The sequence below is a fragment of the Vipera berus genome (assembly GCF_964194415.1).
Source record: "Vipera berus genome assembly, chromosome: Z".
Classification (NCBI taxonomy): Eukaryota; Metazoa; Chordata; class Lepidosauria; order Squamata; family Viperidae; genus Vipera; species Vipera berus.
Window position 1 is genome coordinate 83,134,170 of NC_138205.1, and position 21,534 is coordinate 83,155,703.

Below are 21,534 nucleotides of genomic sequence, written 5' to 3' on the forward strand. Positions count from 1 at the left end.
AATCCAGCATTTGGACATATAGTCTGCATATAAATTATATGAATATTAATAATATACAACCTTTTTATTAATCAGCTTTTCACAATAAAATTACTTAAATGAACTTAAAAGTGCAGACCAATATGACTTATAGATCATTTATATTTTTGAAATCACCTTATTTAATATAGCTAACTCATGACTGCATATTGCTAGATTCAGTTTCCCTTTTATTTATTTGTGTTTTTTAATAATTAGTTCTTATTAGTTAGCTTATCTGTCTTTCACTATCATCCATTCTTAGCTATGCAATTTCAATCCCAATAATGTGTACTCTTCAGTTTTTCACTATCATATGAAAATCTTAACTTTTTATAATTGAAAACTATAAAAATAGTATGTATATTTTCATAATAAATTTTTTGACTCTCTAGTTACAGAATAAAAGCCTTGCTTTTTCTAACCTATTAAGTAGGGATAGACAGCTTGACAATCTCTACATATTAAGAGTATGACTATTGCATTTCTTCTAATTGAAAATGGTAACTTGGGTAGTTAAAACTATAGATCAAAACATTTGAACATATCTATATTCCTACATCTATATAAAGGCAGTTCTCATTTAATGACCATTCATGCATGGCACTTATTGAATGGTAGTTACAATTAGACAACCAAACAGCTGTCACAGCATTCTTGCCTACTTGCTTCCATCAAAGTCAGCTTTCAGAGAAGCCACTAGGAAGTTACAAGTCGCAGTTATGAGAGATCCTTACTTAATAACCTATGTGGTTATTGTTTAACAATGCCAAAACTGCCATTGCTAAATGTCATAATCACATGTTTTTTCAACTTATGACTATCTCTAATGACAGGATTTCTGTTATCAATTTTATGTTTTTAAATGAGAACTACTTTATTCTCTCCCATATCTATTCTGTATCATGTGATTCAGAATTAAACAATTGTTTATTCATTGCATATACTGAGGTCAGCAATTTTTAATGTACCAAGTGCCTCATTTCAAGGAACAATATGATCTCATGAGATTAAATATATTCACAATCTCTGGTCTTTTGTTTGCAACGTGAATTTTTCTGTGAGACTCATCCTGCATTCATATACTTCTCAAAAGTCCAAACATTATTTAAAAATGCACATAACACCTGCATAATCAGAATTTTACCATTAGGGTTCAGTTGTGTGGTATTTCACATCTGCTACAATCTCCCTAGGAAAGTTACACTACTGACATAACTTTGTTTTTTCGTCATATAGCTTTATTCAGTTCAGATTTCACAATGGCTTATATTAAACATATTAGGGTTTCTTATAGAGGATTTTATAGATGACATTAGATGATGAGAATGTAAACATTCCTATAAAAGCAAGCAATGTCCTTAGAATTCTTGATTTCTGAAATCTCAACAAGCAGTAGAATAGAAGCTTAACTCATGTTTCACATAGTTTTGCAACCATGTGAAATAATATATATTTATTTTCCAGAGGAAAAAGATTAAGAATTCTAGTAGGGTTTAAAAGTAAGGCAATATTGTATAATGAGTATCTGAAGTCTAGAAAGCATACTTATTTTAGCTGGGTTCACATATCACACTAAGTGTTTTCCAGACAATGATGGCTAAATTCATACAATACTCTTAAGCTCAAGCCAAATGAACCAAATTCAGTTTTAGCATTAAAGGTGAATGCAGTCAAATAAATGGTCTGTTTAGAGCAGGGGTGTCAAACTCAATTTCATTGAGGGCCGCATCAGCATTGCGGTTGCCCTCAGGGGGCCGGGTGGGTATGGCCAGGGTGGGCGTGGCCTACTGGGTGGGCGTGGCTAGAGTGTGTATGGCGTACTGGGTGAGCATGGCCAGCTCTACATCGTTCGCATCAAGGGTGCCTATGGGGGCCTGGGTAGAAGTGGGACAGATCTGAGGGTCTCTGGTGGAAGGAGGGTCTCGGCCAGGGCCAAGGCAGTGGGGGCTGTTCCCTCACTGTTTCCAGGATGGCTTCGCGGGCCACATGAAACCACTTCGCGGGCCGGATCTGGCCCCCGGGCTTGTGTTTGACATGTCTGGTTTAGAGGTTCTAGCATTTATTATTTCTTCAAGAATGTAAATCTAGATCTCTGAATAATGGATCTGCAGTTATACTTGAGCTTTGTATGCTTGAGTGTGTTTAGCTTACTTATTTTTTATTTTGATGCTTTCTTGAAGCATTAGACCTTGCATTCATTCCTTAATGTCTTCATATATCTTTAGCTGATGACTTTGATCATTATAAAGTCCATTTTCAATGCATATCCATAATAGTTTAATATTTTGCATTCAATACTGGTGGTTTTGTGATCGTATTTTCTGTGGAAATGATGTAAAAAGCAAAGACAGATCAATAACTAATAGAATAATTTATTTTAACATGTAAATTATTTTGTAATAAAAGAGGTTCCTTGCTATCAGCTTTTAAACACAGCCTATTATAGAATTTTGAAACAAGATCAAAGATGATTTGTACTTGAGTCTATCTTTGTGATGCAAAAGGAGCCAGTTATATCATAAATTTTGAGGCATGATGATAATGAAATGTTTCAGGTTTAGTGGGGATTAGAACACTTTGTAGTTATAAAAGTGGTTCCATTTGGCATTGAAGCCAATATGTCCATAGAAATTGTGGATGGAATCTTGTGAAACTGCTTAATAGCTTCAGTAAGGATTTACTTAGTGAATAGAAAATAAAACTCAATAGAACTTTCTTATATAGATAGTTCTCGACTTACAACCATTCATTTAGTGGCCATCTGAAGTTACAACAGTATTTCAAAAAGTGACTTATGGTCATTTTTCATACTTATGACCAGTGCTTTTTTTGTAAAAGAAAAAGGTGCCGGAACTCACACATGTCATACAACCCGCTTTGCCTACCCTACAAGGTTCCATCCAAAAAAGGTGCCGGAACTCCGTTCTGAGCGTTCTATGAGAAAAAAAGACCTGTTTATGACAGATGCAGCCTCTTTGTAGTCACATGATAAAAATCCATCACTGGGCAACTACCTGTATTTATGATGTTTGCAGTGTCCTGGGTCATGTGATAACTTTTTGTCATCTGCAGGCAAAATCAGTGGGGAAGCCAGATTCACTTAACTTGTTACTAACTTAACAATTTCACTGATTCATGTAACAACTGTGGCAAGAAAGGTTGTAAAATGGAGCAAAGCTCAGTTAACAACTATCTTTCTTAGCAGTGAAAATTTTGGGTTTAGTTGTAGATGTAAGTCATGGACTACCTGTATCAAATTTGTACAACGTGCTGTGAGTTTCCTATCATTCTCTTTATGGCCCTTTGCTATCTCTAGGTAACTAAGGATCACATTCAACTATAGATTCCACTGAGGCTAAATGTGAGTATTTTGCTGCCATAAGATCTACCAGAAAAGAAACATGAACTAGAATGAAATTTGAATAGTATTTGTTTTTCTTTTAGGGGAAAAAAACCCAGTGGTGGCAAATGTGGAGATTGTATTTATTTTTAAAATAAAATTTTAATCTATATTTGAATAATTTGTGATCCTTAGTTATCAAGAGATAGCAAAGAGCCACAAAGAGAATGAGGAGGAACTGGGTACTTTGTACAACAGTATCTTGAGTGGACTGCCTCTAATTGTGAAGCAAAAAGAAGCAACTGGAGCAATTCTTTCAACTTACAAGAGAAATTTGGAATAAGAAAAGACTATTGAATTTCAAGTAGGTTGTTTAAAGTAGTAAAGGTTTACCTTTAAAAAAAGTCTACAATACTTACACCAGTGCTGTGGTCTTTAGACAATAGTAGTGTTTATCCTGAAATGATAATTTGGCTACTGAAACAGTTACATAATTCAACTTTAAATCCTGTCCCTCTCTTTTGAAGAATGTTGATGTTGCTGAATTTGTGGTTATATGATGCCTTTTTTAATCTATTTTAAAACAACTGCTTGTGGCCATTTTGTTTCTAAAGATGCTAAACTATGCAATTTTGGCTGTTTTTGTTATATGCCAGAATGTAAAATAGGACTTTTAATCCTATTTTATTTTGTTTTACATCTAAAACAGGACTTGCTTAAGAGATGCTATTCTGCCAATGCCTCATATCTGTTCCAGCAAGACAAATTTTATGACATCAGCTATGACACAGGTGATAAATCCATCCAGTGTAGCAGAAGAGCAGATGCATTTAAATTCTGGATGACATGGAAAGCTATGGGAACAACTGGCCTTGAGGAGAGAGTAAATAGAGCTCTTGCTTTAGTCAGGTATGATATTTCATTGATAAAAGTTTTTAACACACTACTTAAAATATCACATTGGGTAGGATTGCGATAACTCCCATAAGGAGTTGGAAATTGGAAACAGTGGCAAATATCTGTAGCTCTGAGGGTCACCAGGCTGGTAACAAAACATTCAGAAAGCAACCCACAAGCTCAGAGAACAAACCTTCACCCTCATTGGAAACATAGTTCAAACTTACTTAGAATAAAACCTTGGTTTTTCAATTGAAGAAAAAACATTATTTTCACACTTTCTTTCTGTTTTCTCTCATGGGTCTTAATGTAAATATATTCTAGTATGTTAATGTATATTATATTTTGAATTATCTTGCTTTTTTCTGCTTGTGATTAGAGATGTTTATTATTTTCCATGGATTATTTTAAATTTATTTTATTTATTTAAAACATTTATATTGCCATCCATCTTATAACGAACTCTAGGTATCTCCCAGTTTATGTATATATTTAGATTTATGTATATGTTTCTGACAACTGTTAATTACCTGGAGTCCTTTATAGATTAAGATGCATAATTACATTAAATTATATTAAATTACATTAATAAGAAATAAAGAAAAACATTCCTAGATCTAGCAAAATTGACATCATGCTGTGTTCAAACCAAGGAAACATGTAATATAAATTCTTCTCATGGTCCTTGAACAATTCAAACCATAGTTTTCATTTGTAATGAAAACTTTTATTTGTAATGAAAACTTGTATACATAATTTCCATTATTTCATTATAACAAAATATTTAATTATATCATAGAAAGTGAAGAAAGGGGAGAGGTTTTATTAGAAATAGATTGGCATGGACTAATACAATTTTTTGATTCAATATTTTTTATAATAATACATTAGAAATACAGAGCTCCCAGTCCTCTGCCATTTGCAGTCCCCCCAAAAAAAGTGGGACTAAAAAAGTTCAACCAATCAATTCAAACCTCTCATGGAAAAAAAAACTTGCGAAGCTTGAATTGATTGGTTGAAGTTCTTTGGTTTGTGGGACTTCCCACAAGCTGTTTGTGGGACTGCCCACAAACCTCTTTTCTTCCTCGGACTGCACATGGCGGCAGCGGAGGAAGAGACAGGAGGACTGCTGGAAAGGTGAATGGGTCGGTCAGATGGGGCGTGCCGGGGAGGAGGAGTTCTCTCTCTCTCTCTCTCTCTCTCTCTCTCTCTCTCTCTCTCTCTCTCTCTCTCCCTCTGTGTGTGTGTGTGCGCGTAAGCGCGCACTTCCAAATCCGTTCATTTCCAAGGTTTCCCAGTGAGGAGGGTCCGCTAGAAAGAGGGGATTTAGCAGCTTAGTTGGTCAGCCCGCAAGCTTTCTCTTACCAGTTTTGCTGGATGAGGAAAGACGCAATCCCCTTTCCCGATCTGCACCCTCCCTAATACCCATTGGGCACAACTCTGTCCGTTAGAAGGAAAGAAACCAAAAGCCACCCCTTTCACGTTCCTCCTTCCAAGCAGGGAACCTTTTGGGGAAGGAAAGGGTGAAGCAAATGCACCCCTGCCCCAACCATTCCTTGCAGAAGAAACTAAGAATGATCAGCTGCATTTATTAGGAAGCGGCCCCTCTGTTCTGGAGAGACAGAAGGGCCCCTGCTTCGCTTTTCCTACATCAGCAGGCCTGGCACTCCCTTAGCCTGGAAAAAAAAGAGTAAAAAACTCAAAAAGATTGTTCTTGCTAGCAGCAGGGAGCTGTGAATGTTGGTGACTCAGGAGAAATGGCTGGGGGGAAGGTGATGTCAGAAGAAAGGGATAAAAGGAAAGCTTTTATCTCACTCTTATTCACTCACACGTTCTTCGCAAAAGCTTCTCTTGCTCTCATTTTCTCACATTTTGCTCTAAAAAGCCTCTTTCACACTCTCATTCACTCACACTTTGCTCGAAAATGCTTCTCTCTCGCTCTCATTCACTCACCAACTCGAATGGCCAGCTGCGGCACCTCCATTGACTTCCATGGGGATGCTTGGCAATTAAAACCTCTCCTGCTAGTGCTGCTACTGCTAACTTTTTCACTTGCTGCTTGGTTCCAATTTAACCTGAGAATCCCCGGATGCCACTGCTGGGGGTGGAGGAGGCTGCCCGGGTTCAGCCGTAGAGGAAGCCAACGACAGTAGCGGTGGAGGCGGTGGTGAGAGAGATGCTGGAGGTCTGCCGCATCTCCGTCAGCCTCCGCCTTCCCCGCAGAAACAAATCCCTGTGCTGGCCCCCATGGCAGCAGTGAGCCCCAAGGAGTGGGCAATCGCTCTACCAGCGGCGGCTGCTGTTGGGGTGGCCTAGTGCGCTCGCCAAGACGCTGGAGCATCTTTGGCGTCTTTGGTGTCAGGAGAAGCAACGTCTGCCTGCTGGGCGGAAGAAACAGGGTGGTGGTGGCAGCGGCGGCAGCAGTGGCTGCTTTTGAGGCAGCTTAGTGCCCTTTCTGAGATATGGAGGTGCTCCACGCCTGCGCTCCGCAGCTTTGGCAGCAGGAGTAGCAACGCCTGCCTGCCGGGCAGAAGAAACAGAAAGGTTGGCGGCGGCGACTGCTTTTGAGGCAGCTTAGTGCCCTTGCCGAAATATGGAGGTGCTCCAAACCCGTGCTCCGCAGCTTTGGCGGCTTTGGCAGCAGGAGTAGCAATGCCTGCCTGCCGGGTGGAAGAAACAGAAAGGTTGGTGGCGGCAGTGGCTGCTTTTGAGGCAGCTTAGTGCCCTTGCCGAGATATGGAGGTGCTCCAGGCCCGTGCTCCATGGCTTTGACGGCAGGAGTAGCAACGCCTGACTGCCGGGTGGAAGAAACAAAAAGTTTGGTGGTGGCGGCGGCGGCTGCTGTTGAGGCAGCTTAGTGCCCTTGCCGAGATATGGAGGTGTTCCAGACCCACGCTCCGCGGCTTTGGTGGCTTTGATGGCAGGAGTAGCAACGCCTGCCTGCCGGGTGGAAGAAACAGAAAGATTGGCGGCGGCTGCTGTTGAGCAGCTTAGTCCACATGTCCTAAAGTTGTAAAGTATGACAAATACTGTTCTAGAACAAAACAAAAATAAAACGTATCATAAAATAAAATGTAATTTCATTGAACTATGACGTTCTTCCTTTCAAGGGCAGAATTTTGGTGATAGAAAGAAAGGTAAGTTTCCTATAAATAAATAAATATATATCACCATTTATATGTATCATAGTAATGGTTTAGTTCAACATATTCTATTGTAATTATATAATATAGTCTTTTTCGTGCTTTCTATTGTATACAGTTGCAAAGAAGAGCTCTCTCTGTTAAAACTACTACACATCCACATGTTTATAAAAAATTATACTGTAGTTTAGTTCTCTTACCTCTTGCAATTTATTTTTGCAACTCTTAGCAACAACATCAACCCAATGTTTCTAATACTTTGTTATTTTCCCTGAGTATCTACAAATGATTTGTTTCTCAAACAAATCTATCTTCTATTTTCTTTCTATCACCAAAATTCTGCCCTTGAAGAGAAGAACCTCATATTTCAATGAAATTACATTTCACTGTATGATACTTTTTACTTTTGTTTTGCTCTAGAATTATAATTGAATAACAAAAAACAGAGTTGGAAGGGATCTTGGAGGATCTACTGCTTAGGCAGGAAACCCTATACCAGGGCTTTTCAACCAGTGGTACGGGTACCACCTGTGGTACATTGGTACCTGGCAGATGGTACGCGACCATCCTAGAAAAGTAGTGGGGGAGGGGAATGAGCTGAACTGGTGGCAGCACCGCACAAGCCTGAGCAAGAGACGGCAGGAGCTGCAGGGCTGTCAGGGCTCAGCGGAAGCACCAGAATCAGCACCAGGCTCCAGCTGGAGCTTGGCACTGATCCTGGCGCTTCTGCTGAGCCCAGAAGAAGCACTGATCAGCTGGAATGTTGCAGCATCCCCAGGATCTTGTGATTTACATTCAGATGCTTGGAAACTGATTCATATTTAGGATGGTCACAGTGTCCCAGGGTCATGTGAAGTGACCAAAACCTGCTGCAACCACCCAGCAGGGGGGGAATAAAAACCAAACACCCACCCCCACCCCCACTGCCAATCCTCAACAGAAATGCTCACAACAATGAAAACCTCGGACAGGAGGAAGAGCACCACCAGGCGGGCAGGCAGGTGTCTTTTCCGCTGTGGCTTGGGGGCACTTTTTTCCAGTGCCATTGTAACTTTGAACAGTCACTAAGTGAACTGTTGTAAGTCAAGGATTACCTGTGCTTCATCACTTTTTTCCTTTTTTTTGGTCATCAAGTTTTTGACACCTTGCTAGGTGACTGGTGGTACTCGGATGTTGCCATATCCTAAAAGTGGTACAATGGGTGAAAAGGTTGAAAAGCCCTGCCCTATACCACTTCAAACCCTAAGTAAAAATACCAGCAAGTGATAAATAGCAACATCAATGTGTTTTTACATAAAATATACTTAAAAATATTATGTACATGGCATAAAATACTTAAATTAACAGCCGAGATTATTAAAATTCCCTCTGAAATAAAGTAATTTGAATAATCTGTTTTTCTTGTTATTTTTAATTTTTGTGTAGGAGAACATAGTTTCCAGATTGTTTTACTGACGGCATTTTAGATTTTGACAAATCCATCCTTTTATGACAGTAAAAATAATTAGGGCTATGTGGCTCAAAAATTTCATTGTTCACTACTTCGATATCTACATAGCCTTAGAGTAATATTAAAATATAGATTTTTTTAAAAAAATATGCCTCCATTGTAGATAAAGCTGGGCTAGTTTCACCATTAGCTCTAATACAAGAACATTTATCTGAAAAAAAATGTGTTGAAAACCAGTCCAGGTATAATTTTAGTAGTTGAATGTTCTTTAGACTTCTTAGGTAATTAATAGTGTAGTTGCATTATATTTTGTTAAATCAGGGTATATTCAGATTTTGCAGGTGATTCTTCCTATAGGTTAAAAATAGTTCTTCATCAAAGTCTTATTTCCAAGTTTACTTGCTAAAAATACACAAAGTAATAATCTGGGAATCAGTGCTTCCGTTTGATCGTCATATCTTAGGCAATGACATAGCTAAGTGAAGGAGACTTTAGTCTTGCCAGAAAGAAAATTGCTCTTATTTGATCATTGCTAGGGTGATATTCAGCACAGTAGCATCTTTACTGGCTTTAGCATAAGGTACCAGCTATCTTTTTCTCTGGGTAAAAAGCGTGCTTTGTTAAAAGCTGTGGTCAGCTATTTCTGATTATGTTACAGTAAACTTTACTGCGATGCTGCAGATATAATATTTTAGAGTCCCTGAATACAATTTTCTTCATTTTGGAGGTAGCCCATGGACCTTAAAAAAAAAATCAAGGGAAAGATTTTCTCCTTTGCTAGTTGCCAGGCTGGCAGATGTTTTTATTTGGACAGCAATATGTTTTGATTTTTGAATTAGCTGTTATATGTATTTACCGTTTATTTTTTTCCTTGCTTTCTGGAGAATATCCATGTCTTCAAATTCTACAGAAGATTGGAGACTGGCATAGAAGTTTTCCTTGCAGGGATACATAGTATTTTAAGATGATTGCAATAGAGTGCTCAGCTAATCCCATAGGAAATATTTGTGCGCTTTATAGATATTGTGCCAAACTTCTATAGTCATCTGTGCCAAAGTAATATGTTCTGAAGCAATGTTTGCCTCTGTTACAGCCCTGCTGCCGTGCAATTTTGGTACCCTGGGGTAAAGCAGTACCTTTCATAATTTCTTTTTGTCTTTAAAAAGATACTTTAACAAATGTCTTTTGGAGTTTTTTGAAGTGAGTGGAATACAATGCGTATAAAATATTCTGACCTTTAAAAAGCATAATCCCAGGAATATGTTGATGAATATAAATCAAGACAGAACTTTTAATTATTACTGCATTCATTTAGATAGCATTAATGCTGGTAGCAACAGAGCACCATGGCAATCTGGTTGCATGGATATGCACTGAAGAGGGAGAAGTCACATACACTTGCTCATTAAAAGCAAGCATCTTGGCAATTGCCCTTGATCCAGTGTAAATAATTTCTTTGTTCTTCTCTTTAATGAAACCCTGGACAATCTTTGCAAAACATTATGAAAATGCCAGATTGTTGTATAAGTTATGATGGAAATATTTAAACCAGTATTTTTAGAAATCTATTAAATGTTGTGAATTTATTTTCTGAGCATTTCTCCAAAAATGTTTTGTCATATGTACATTTTTAAAATCTAAGATCAGATTCCTGGGATTAAATTCTACATGCTTGCAGTGGCAAATAGATTTGAGTGAAACTCTGATCCATCTAACTGACTGTCTTAAGCAATACATTATCTATTTAGTCCTAATTCAAACAGTATTCAAGAGTAATAGAATATCATTTCTGTGAAGCAAGACCTTACTTTCTTTTTCAACTTTTAGCTTCAATTTGATTTTGGAATTCGTTTATTCATTCAATATCTATAACTGCCAATCTCATTCACTGACTTAGTAACTTTAAGCGGCTTGCAATTCTAAAACTAATTTATTTTGCTGCTTAATAATTCTATGTAGCTTCCCAACAACTGAAATAACTGAAAAATCCATATGATAACAAGTGAAAAATAAACGATGTCAGGAATGACAAACTGGCCCGGGTCATCATTCTCTCTTGCCAAAGGCCTGGGTAAGAGCCAGGTCTTCAAGGCCTTTATAAACAAAAGTAAAGTAGGAAGCCTGTTGGATTTCAGGGAGGGGGGGAGCTTCATTGTGGAGGGCATGTACTGCTGCAGAATTGCTTCTGTGCCTCATTTCTTTTGGTTAATATTTCTGGCTGGAGAATTATTTAACTTTAAATTGATTATATCCATTAGTGATGGATAAAGTGAGGTGTTTTTGCAGGACTTCATAATAATAACAACAACAACAACAACAACAACAACAACAACAACAACAACAACAACAACAACAACAATAATAATAATAATAATAATAATAATAATAATAATAATAATAATAATAATAATGTTGGAAAGGATCTTGGAGGTCATCTAGTCCAACCCGCTTGCATTTGTGAGCACAATTGAAATCCCTCAGCTTCCAGCTGCTCGATATTGGTTATACAAATCATGATTTCTGCGGTCTCCAGAGTAAGGTGGGTGATCTCACCACCTCTCCTTGTCTAGAGAGACTCTACTCATCAGAATTTGTAGCCTGGCCGCTAATCTCTGCTGCAGTGCTGTCTTTGCTCTTTCAGAAACCTTGAGTTCACTATTGAACCTCACTTGGAAGTCCATCAAGGACTTACTAAATTTTACTAAAGTTTGTCAATAAACTTTATACTGAGTAAACAAATTCCTGAATTAGGGGTTAAAAGTCAAGAGGTTAGAGATTTATATCAATATCTGTGAGAAACTTGGCACTTTTAATTCACTTGCTGCAATGTGTGTGTACTTGTATCTTAAATGCATATTTGCTGCTTCAATTAATTTGAAAAAAAATTGAAGGTTTATATGATTAAAGGTAAAGGTAAAGGTTCCCCCGCACATGCGTGCTAGTCGTTTCCGACTCTAGGGGCCGGTGCTCATCTCCGTTTCAAAGCCGAAGAGCCAGCACTTGTCCGAGGACATCTCCGTGGTCATGTGGCCGGCATGACTAGACGCCAAAGGCGCACGGAATGCTGTTACCTTCCCACCGTAGTGGTCCCTATTTTTCTACTTGCATTTTTACATGCTTTCGAACTGCTAGGTTGGCAGAAGCTGGGACGAGTAACAGGCGCTCACTCTGTTACGCGGCACTCGGGATTTGACCCGCCAACCTGCCGACCTTCTGATCGACAAGCTCAGCGTCCTAACACACTGAGCCACCGCGTCCCGCTTTATATGATTAGAATAGCTAAAAAACAAATAGTTGCAGGTGTATATTTATCACCATGCCATTCCATTGAAAAGACTCTGCAATTAAAAAAGCCTAGATACACTTTCTTGAAATGTTACTAGTCTTTAAAAAAATACAAAATTTGAGGGAACACCTGCTGCCGGCATCAAATGCCCTTCGCCCAGTGCGCTCCCACAGGGAGGGTCTGCTCAGGGTCCCACCGGTAAGAGATTGCCGGCGGGTGACACCCAGGGATAGGGCCTTCTCAGTGGGGGCGCCTGCCCTCTGGAACCAGCTGCCAGTGGAGCTGAGGACTGCCCCCGACCTCCGATCATTCCGCCGGGGCCTGAAGAGCTCTCGGGCCCAGGCTGAGGAGAAATTTATTTTAATTGGGGTTTTAATTGTACAGGGTTGGTTTAATCTTTTTTAAATTGGTTTTTTAACTTTTGTATGGTTGATTTTTAACTCCCTGTAAACCGCCCTGAGTCCTCAGGGAAAGGGCGGTATATAAATGCAATAAATAAATAAATAAATAAAATGTAATGCTGCTTAATGCTATTGCAGAATGGAGCAATGCATACAGTTCTGGGGGAATAGAATAGAATAGAATAGAATAGAATAGAATAGAATAGAATAGAATAGAATAGAATAGAATAGAATAGAATAGAATAGAATAGAATAGAATAGAATAGAATAGAATAGAATAGAATTCTTTATTGTCATTGTGTAACTCACAACAAAATTAAGTGCTGTTCATAATGTACACTTCACACAAATAAAAATCACAAATAAGAACACATATTACATACACACATTCTTCACATTCTGTTCACCATTGTGCTGCCCTAATATTGCACTTCAATGTTGCACTATACTGTGGTATTTAATATGGTTACAGCTCTGGGGTAAAAATTATTTTTCAGCCTATGTCTTTGTTTTTATTATCCTGTACCGTCTGCCAGACGGCAATAGTTCCAAAAAAGAATGTCTCAGATGAGATGAGTAAGAATATTTTGAGTTTTCCTAAGACAACAGGAACTGTACAGTTTGTCCGGAGGTGGGGTGGGTTTAGGGAGCATGGTAGAAGCTCACCGCCAGTTTTTCATTTAGTTGTTTCCTGAGAAGACTCAAGAGATATAATCTCTGCTGGGCTTTCATAACCAATGCTATAACATCAGCACTCCAGGTCAGATTCTCCTTTATGGTAACACCTAGAAACCTAAAGCTTGCTACCTACTCCACACAGTCTCTGTGATGATCAGGGGCTGAATGTCTGATCTATTCCTCCTGTAATCTAGTATAACCTTCTTGGTCTTAGTTGTGTTGAGAACCAAATTATTGTCTCTGCACCACAAGAGCAACTGCTCCAGCTATTAACAACACATATTAACAACATCCACATGTTAACAAGAAAAAAAGTCAAGGAAGCTGTAGGCCCACTAAAGAGAGAAGATGGCAAGGAAATAACAACAGGGAGAAAGCAGAGCTGCTTAACTCATACTTTGCATCAGTCTTTACACAAAAAGAAACTATAGCCCAACATACCAAAAGAAATCACTGCAAAATACATACTAGAAACAAAAATTAAAATAAGCAAGAAAATGTTAAGAGAGTTTGACGAATATAAATCACTGGGACCCGACAGATTACATTCCAGAGTTCTGAAAGAGCTGGCAGATGTTGTCTCAGAACCATTATACAACATATTTCATAAATCCTGGAGCACTGGGGAAGTACCTGAGGATTGGAAATGGGCTGATGTGGTTCCCATCTATAAGAAAGGGGAAAAAACAGATCCAGGAAACTACAGACCAATCAGTTTAACATCAATACCTGGGAAGATCCTAGAAAAAAGATAATCAAAAAACAGATCTGCGAACAACTAGAAGCTAACAAAGTCATAACCAGTAGTCATCACGGGTTTGTTAAAAAAAGATCATGCCAAACCAATCTTATTTCATTTTTTGATAAAATGACTAAACTAATAAACCAGCTAAATGCTGTGCATGTAGTATACATAGATTTCAGTAAGGCATTTGATAAATTAGACCACAACCTACTCCTTGGTAAGCTAGAAAAAGGTGGAACAGACAACATCACCCCCAGATGGATCTGTAGCTGGCTGACAAACCGTACTCAGTGAGTAGTCCTCAATGGCACTACATCCACATGGAGAGAAGTAAGCAGTGGGGTACCAAAAAGCTCTGTCTTAGGCCCAGTACTCTTCAATATCTTTATAAATGACTTAGATGAGGGAATTGAAGGGGAACTCATCAGATTTTCAGAGGACACTAAACTGACAGTCACTCATGCTAGTGTAAGAGGCCTGTGGATTCCATCTGCTACGACAGGGATCTCCAACCCCTGGCCGCAGCCTGTTCGAAACTGGGCCGCTCAAGTGGCGGGCAAGCACTTGTGCAGCTCCATTTGTGTTAACAGCACTTGCTTGTACATTTGTCTGCCACTCGCACAAAACCATTCTCTCTCCCCACCCCCAAGCTGGAAAGGTTGGGGATCAACATGCTAAGGAATTTTGTGAGAGTGTTCAAGAAGAAGAGCCTTCTTTTTTTAAAAGAAATGTTTTATTAATTTTTACAATAACAATCTTTAGTGCCTAGTGTACAGCATGTTATCTTGGTTCATATATTTTGAAAAAAATCAGTAATTAACAGTCAATAATAATTAATTTTTGTACTTTCATAATTAGTATATTAATTAATAGTATATTTCTTTGATCTTCCCTTCTTCTAATAGTATTCTCCTTCTTCAATCTTAAAGAAATATAATTCTTAATATTTTCAATCCATAAATGGTTAAATATAAATGTTTTTTCATATAATAATAACATCCATGTATGAATTTCTTTCTTATCATCTTGTGTTGCTTTTATATAAATCATCTTACTAGTTCACCATATATCCTATTTTCATAATTATTTAAGCTTAATTTCTCATTAATATTCAAACAATTCTTATCAGTCATAATTTTCTCAATATTAATCATCTAAATAGCTAGATTTTCTATTTAGATACACCATCCCAATTTTTTCATATTTCATGTGTTATAAAAATACTATACTGCTTGTCTATCTTACGACATCTACCTATAACATGTTTTCTGATCAGTTTATATTTCACTTATATTTGTAAAAGTTAATTTGTTAAATCACTATATATCCTATTTTTGAAGTTCTTATTTAAGCTTAATTTCCCCTCAGTATTTCAGTCATTCCTTAGTCCTAATTCTCTTCAACTTAATTTATCTTAAAATTTCAAACTTTTTATTCACATACATCATCTCAATATTTTTACATTTTATATATTATAAAAATACTATATTACTTATATCTCTGATTCCTCTTACTGTAAGGCCCCTTTATATCCAAAGTTATCTGTTCTTTTAACCATATTCAAACAAGTGTTTGTTCATGTAATACTCCATCTAGTAGGGTGAGTCAAATCTCTTGAATCTGTCTCTGGCCTTCTTTTGCCAAGTAGATTTCCAAATTGATATATTCCGCTTGCCAGGAAGTTCTTGTATTTTTGTAAGTATTGTTGGGAGTGGAGAAGATAGACTGTGTAAAATATATGCTTTTTGTCTCTCAACCTCTAATGGTTCTCCTGGCAGTTCTATTTTGTTAAGTCTTCTTTCTTATCCTCAGGGTTTTTTTTATGTTCTGTTGAATAAAGTATCTTTTCTATTTTTATTATTATGTCCAAGTCTTTTAGTTTTTCCCCTGTTTGTGTTGAATTATAATTCTCTCCATTTGTAGCTTTCCTGATTAAGTCATTTTCTTCTAGTTTATGTTCTGTTATCTGATTTCTTTGTTCATTCTTTACCATCATTTTCTAAGTTTTTTTATTGTGGTTTAGATTAAAGATGTGCTCATTTATGTCATCAAAGTAGTTTTTGTTCCCCTCATGATTTAAAGCTATTGTCATGTGTATCTGTCATAGCAATACATACATTTCCTCCTGGAAAGTATTTGTCTTGTCTTGAAATGCTGCTTCTGGAGGTCTTTGATATTCCAGGCTAGGTCTTCAGGAGTAAATATTAAATATGGTTTTCTGTTATTTTTTGATAAGTATGCAATATCCATGTTGTCTCCCCCTTTCAAGTAGTCCTTCATCAGTGCCATAGTCTCTATAATTAGCTTTATCAAACCAGCCAAACTCAAAATCCAAACAGCCCGATTATGTATAGTTCTTTATGTATAGTTTTTATAATCCACTGTATTTCCCATTGTCAAGGCATCAGTAAAATCAGTATTTTATAACAGTTCTTTTATTCAGGGGTCAATTGTCAATCAGTCAAAATTGCAGTTCAATATATTTAGTAACCTTGAGGCCTTCCTGTAAATTCCCCCCTAAAAGATTAGCCCAAAGTTTTTCTTTTTCTGTAAACAATTCTTGAGTTTAGACAACAATCAGAGTATTTCTTTTCCTTCAGACCTTATGGCTGGCCCAGTATCTATTCTTTCTTTGTTCCCACCCAGCTGTCTTCTGAGAGTTATTAAAGTTCAAGGGAACAGATTATTCTTTGTTTCTGGGCATCTTGCCAATTTCTGAGTCAATGTTGCTAATGTTCTATGCTCTAGTTCTCCACTAGGTGTCAGACAAAAATATTATTTATTATTTTTTTATAGTTTATCAAAACTATAATCTTAGCAGTTAATTTTAAATTTCTAGATTTATCCAGACTATAGTATTTTAACTTTGATTTCAATATATTTTCCCCTTAAAGGTTAATTCACCACTTCCTTCTATGAGGGAATGGGGATGTAGTCCCCTCCCTTCACTTTTGGAGGTTTTCTTTTTGGGGATCTTTCCCAAGGAGTTACAGAGTAGAGGAGAGAAGATCGATACTCTCACCAGTTCCAAGCACGCTGTTCACCGTTGTTCTGGTTCGTGCTCTTGGACTTCAGCTGCAAGTAACTTGGGCTCGTGTGAAGCTAGCCTTTCTCCTGTCGGGTTAGAGGGCTTCCCCCAGATCAAACGGATTGACTGGCATTGTTCCATAATCATCAGGGCACCCCTTTTTCTTTGTCGTCTCTCTGGGATGACTTCAGATCCAGGGTCCCCTGGCAGGGTGAAATCAGCTGTGAGGTGCAAAATTCCATAATCCTGCAGCTGCGCGCTAAGGTGCAAAAAACAGAAATCAAGAAGAGCCTTTTCCTGTATGGCCCTGACCCTGTGAAACAATCTACCACCAGAACTGAGAACTGCTCCCACCCTGTTGGCCTTCCTAAAGGGTATAAAACCTGGCTTTTTCAGTTGTCTTGAAACCATAAGGACGGTACTCACTGCTGAAAGTGACTGACAGTGTAAGAAGATCTGATCCCTGTAGCATCCATCACTTGGTTCCTGGGGGTGATGGTGTTGCATAATTTTTTTTTTAAAAAAAGAACTGTTTTTCAATTCATCTTTTTATGATGTTGCCTTTTCAGGAAAATGGGCAATATATAAATTTAATTTTAAAATATATAGGGACAAATATATAAAATAAACAATGACCCCATCTACCTAAACTTAACCTTATCTACATTTGGAGTATTGTTTCTCAGACTGAAAGAAGTTATACATGCATCTAAATATACATGCATCACCTGAAATGTGAACATCTGCATCTATCTGTACATTATTAAATTAACTCCAGACATTATTGTTCTGTTTTTCAGATACTTAGTGGATGAAATTAAGAAGAGAGAAGGATTTCAGTTGCTTCTGGAGGTAGGCTAAATGCAATTTAGCAATTTGTGCCACCATTTTGGAACTAATGATATAAGAAACGCTAAAAGTATGAAGTGTAGGCAGTATTTTAGACCATCGCCTTGATTGCATGCCATGCCTAATTTAGATGATAAATAATTACTTGCCATGTTATTAAACTGAAACAAAGTAGACACAATTGGATTGAAACAAAATGAGGTATTTTACATAGGGATGTTTTCCTTATTATTTCTTAAAATAAAACATTACTCATTAGAGTATTTGGAAATAAATTTTAGTATGCATAGGAAAAGATAAAACATATGTAAAGCTTTAGATGTTCTTTTGCTAAACTGAGTATTTTAGAAGCTAATGACTGCTGTGAATTCATTATGAATTTCACACTACTCTAAATTGTCATCTGTTAAGGAGCCTAAAGTGTCATGTTCCAGTTATTTGTAAGACAAACTCTGTCGGGATTATTAAATTGACATGAGTCCCATAGTTCCCAATCTAATCTTTCCAAAACTGATATACCATCCATTCTACCACTGACTTGAGATTGATCAGAATTGATTTCCAACTCATCTGGGATCAGATTGGAAAGGCTGTTATAATGTGAAGAGTGAGTAATGGGATATTTAAAAAAACAGGAATGCAATCCTGATAGTTCTTCTCTGAGACACATAATAATAACATAATCTTTTTATATTAAGCTCTACTATATATCACAGTTCTCTTAAACTGATTATAGCAGCTACAGCTGTTCTCAAACATGTTACTTAAGTATTTCTAAACCTCTTTTAATTGAAATAGAATATATGAACGTCTTCATGCTATTCCTTAGCACATTTCTATGCCAAAAAGGACTAATTCTGCAATCTGTTTTATTGATATTAAATTTGCTGTCATTAACAACAGATCTTAGTTGTCTACAATTGGTAAGCTAGAACTGGGTTCTGTTCAAACCCAAAAATATCATTTCAGAACAATGCCAAAAGAAAGGAAGTGTGGTTTATTTACAGAGCATCAAAGAATTAGATTATGATATTATGAAACCAGATCTCTAATCCTGTCGCATTATTCCTGAAAATTTAACATCTATATATATTTATACCAAGCAGAAATATAAAATTGCAATTTCCTTGTAGTGTAGCAATGGAAAAAACAACTACTGTAGCATAAGTGTTATCTTCCTAAATCAAATGAGGCTATAAAAAAATAGTTGTCAGCAATGGGATCATTATTTGACCTCTGACTATTCACAATTTCAACTTTCATCATGGCGTTTAGCCCTGCTGGTTATGGATGATAAGAGTTATATTCTGACCTATCTGATGTCCTCTGCATTAAGTGAAGCTGGTCTACAATAGCCCCCAAATATCCAAAAGATGCCAAGAGCCATTCTTAATAAACTTTCCTAAAACTCTACTTCTTGCAAGATCAGCAAAAAGGAGTTAAAATGCGTGGGTTGTCAGAACTCCATCTTTAGACTTCAAAACTTAACTTGCAGAAATAAAAAATAAATGTGGAAGGCTTTCCAGTCTCATGCAGAATAATATTTTGCTATTTTAAATCAGATCAGGGATTGGATACAATTCTGAATTATAGATAACCTTTATTGTTATTTTTTTTCCCTGTGGGCATAATGGCACACGTTAAAAATGAAATTTAGTTGCTTCCTCTCAAAGTGTGTACATACATAACACATTTAAAACAATAAGAAGTTAGAAATACATAACAGAAAACCGGGCAGTATAGACACTTACACGTAGGTTGTTAAAAAATAAGCGAAAATTACCTAGCATCCAGAGGAAAAGTAAAGGAAAACAATTGCATCAATCTACATAAGGCAAAATTGGATTGAAGATTCTGGTAGTTAATACCAGGATTTTATTGGACTTCTTGTTTTAATTTAAAAGCAGTACTTCTAGACAAAAAAGGAAACAAAAGGCCCCTTTGATGTAAAAAAAAACACCATGAATGAGCAAACCTCACAGAATAAGCAGAAATTAACAGAGAATTGATTGTCCAGAGTTCACTCATTCAAGGATAGATTAGTGGTAGCAGGATCAGGACGTGTGGCATAGTAACTGGTATGTTGAAGGAATAATAATGTGGTCTGTAGTCTAGATACTTAGGAGAGAATTAGAGGATCAATTTAATACTTCTGTTTAAAGATAACAGCCAGTCATTTTCAAGATCAGAACTTGGAATGGAATGGAATGGAAATTACATAATCGATATTCACACCAAATAGTTGCCATGGGAATCTTGCACGTTCATAAAGTGGCTATGTTGCTCCTCAAAACATAGTCATTTACTAGGTGGTAAGAAATTAAAATTGATCCTTCTTGCCCTAATGACATATACACATAGATTTGTAACTACATATGTACGTACATCTTACATACATACTGTCAAGGTAATCACTTAGAAGCTAACCAGCTGATGTAAGATGTATGATGTAATGATGGGAATGACACAGCAGGGTCTATGTCCCTTTAAGAGCCAGTTGGGTCTGTGTCTCTTTAAGAGCTTTGTATAAAAGGGAAGGCTCTGCAGATGTGTGCTCTCTCTTCTGTTTCCTACTGTACCTGCTGTGTGTGTTGGAGCCTGCTGTATTAACATGTATATGTATATTGTTCCTGTTGTATGATATTGTAGATCAGGCATGTCAAACTCGTGACGTCACGTGACATTGCGCAATGTATCGTGACTTTTTCCCCATTGCCGGCAATGGGGTGGGCGCGGTTTCAGTATGATGCATCTGGCCTGTGGGCCATCAGTTTGACATGCCTGTTGTAGATAGTGTAAGATAAACCACCATTTAATATAGACCACTGCTTACTGTACTTACTTCTGGGTTATCTCAGTGCAATAAGACGGTGCACACTCTGACATTCCTGCAATCTTAGTCTCTTACTACAACTTTTTATTCTGGACTTTCTAGATACATACCTGAACCACAATATCAAGCTGAGAAGTCCTTGGTGCTGGATTCCTCAGTTCAACTCGGAGTTACAAATATTCTCCTTCATTAGTAGAAAATCAGGCTGTTTACAACCCCACCTCATGTCTTTTTTAATATTCTACAAGTACTTATAGGGAACTTCATTGGAAGTAAAGCTAATCCTAAGGGTGGTATTTTATTTTATTTTTTCAGCATGTCAAATTGTTTTTTATTTTAAATAAAGCTCTTTAAAAAATTAAATGAGGTGGACAGATGATCTTATGGATAACCAATACTTCAGAGTCTCCATGATACCCATTTTACCTTGTCATTCATCCCGAAACTTCTCTTGATTGTATGAAGTTTTCTCTAACTTTGTCATATCTTTCCACGTTAGCAAAGATTATGAAATAAAACCAAAGAGGAGATGGTATCATCTTTCAGTGATCATTTTGCAAACTGTAATAAATTAAGATGCAATAAATCACAATGTATTAGGTTTGCCAAAGACCTGAAGGTAACTCAGTTAATGCAGATGTTGAAGATACTGTATAACCCAAACAAACAGTATCAAAATTGTTTTGGAGATATTTTTTTCTTCCCAGCTTGCATCATTATATTTACTTGTAATTTCTTAAAGTAAGTCATCATATAATGGAACAGAACTATGTTTATGTTGAAAATGCAAGATACAAATTTAACAGATATAAACTTTACTCAGGAATTATGAAATGGTTAATTATACAAACCATCATCATTTT

At 37.1% G+C, this 21,534-nt stretch overlaps 1 protein-coding gene across 4 annotated transcripts in view; it reads left to right on the forward strand.

Annotated features, from left to right (window-relative positions):
* The window catches only part of GADL1 (glutamate decarboxylase like 1), a 143,385-nt gene that overhangs the window by 86,316 nt on the left and 35,535 nt on the right, over positions 1-21,534 (forward strand). For all 4 annotated transcript variants that reach the window (XR_014028406.1, XR_014028407.1, XR_014028408.1 and 1 more), the window contains exons 12-13: positions 4,071-4,270; positions 17,790-17,841. Coding sequence is in view for 1 of the 4 variants with exons in the window: in XM_081343189.1 (XP_081199315.1) it covers positions 4,071-4,270; positions 17,790-17,841 (252 nt within the window). In the remaining 3 variants the exon portion in view is untranslated. The remainder of the gene's footprint in view (positions 1-4,070; positions 4,271-17,789; positions 17,842-21,534) is intronic.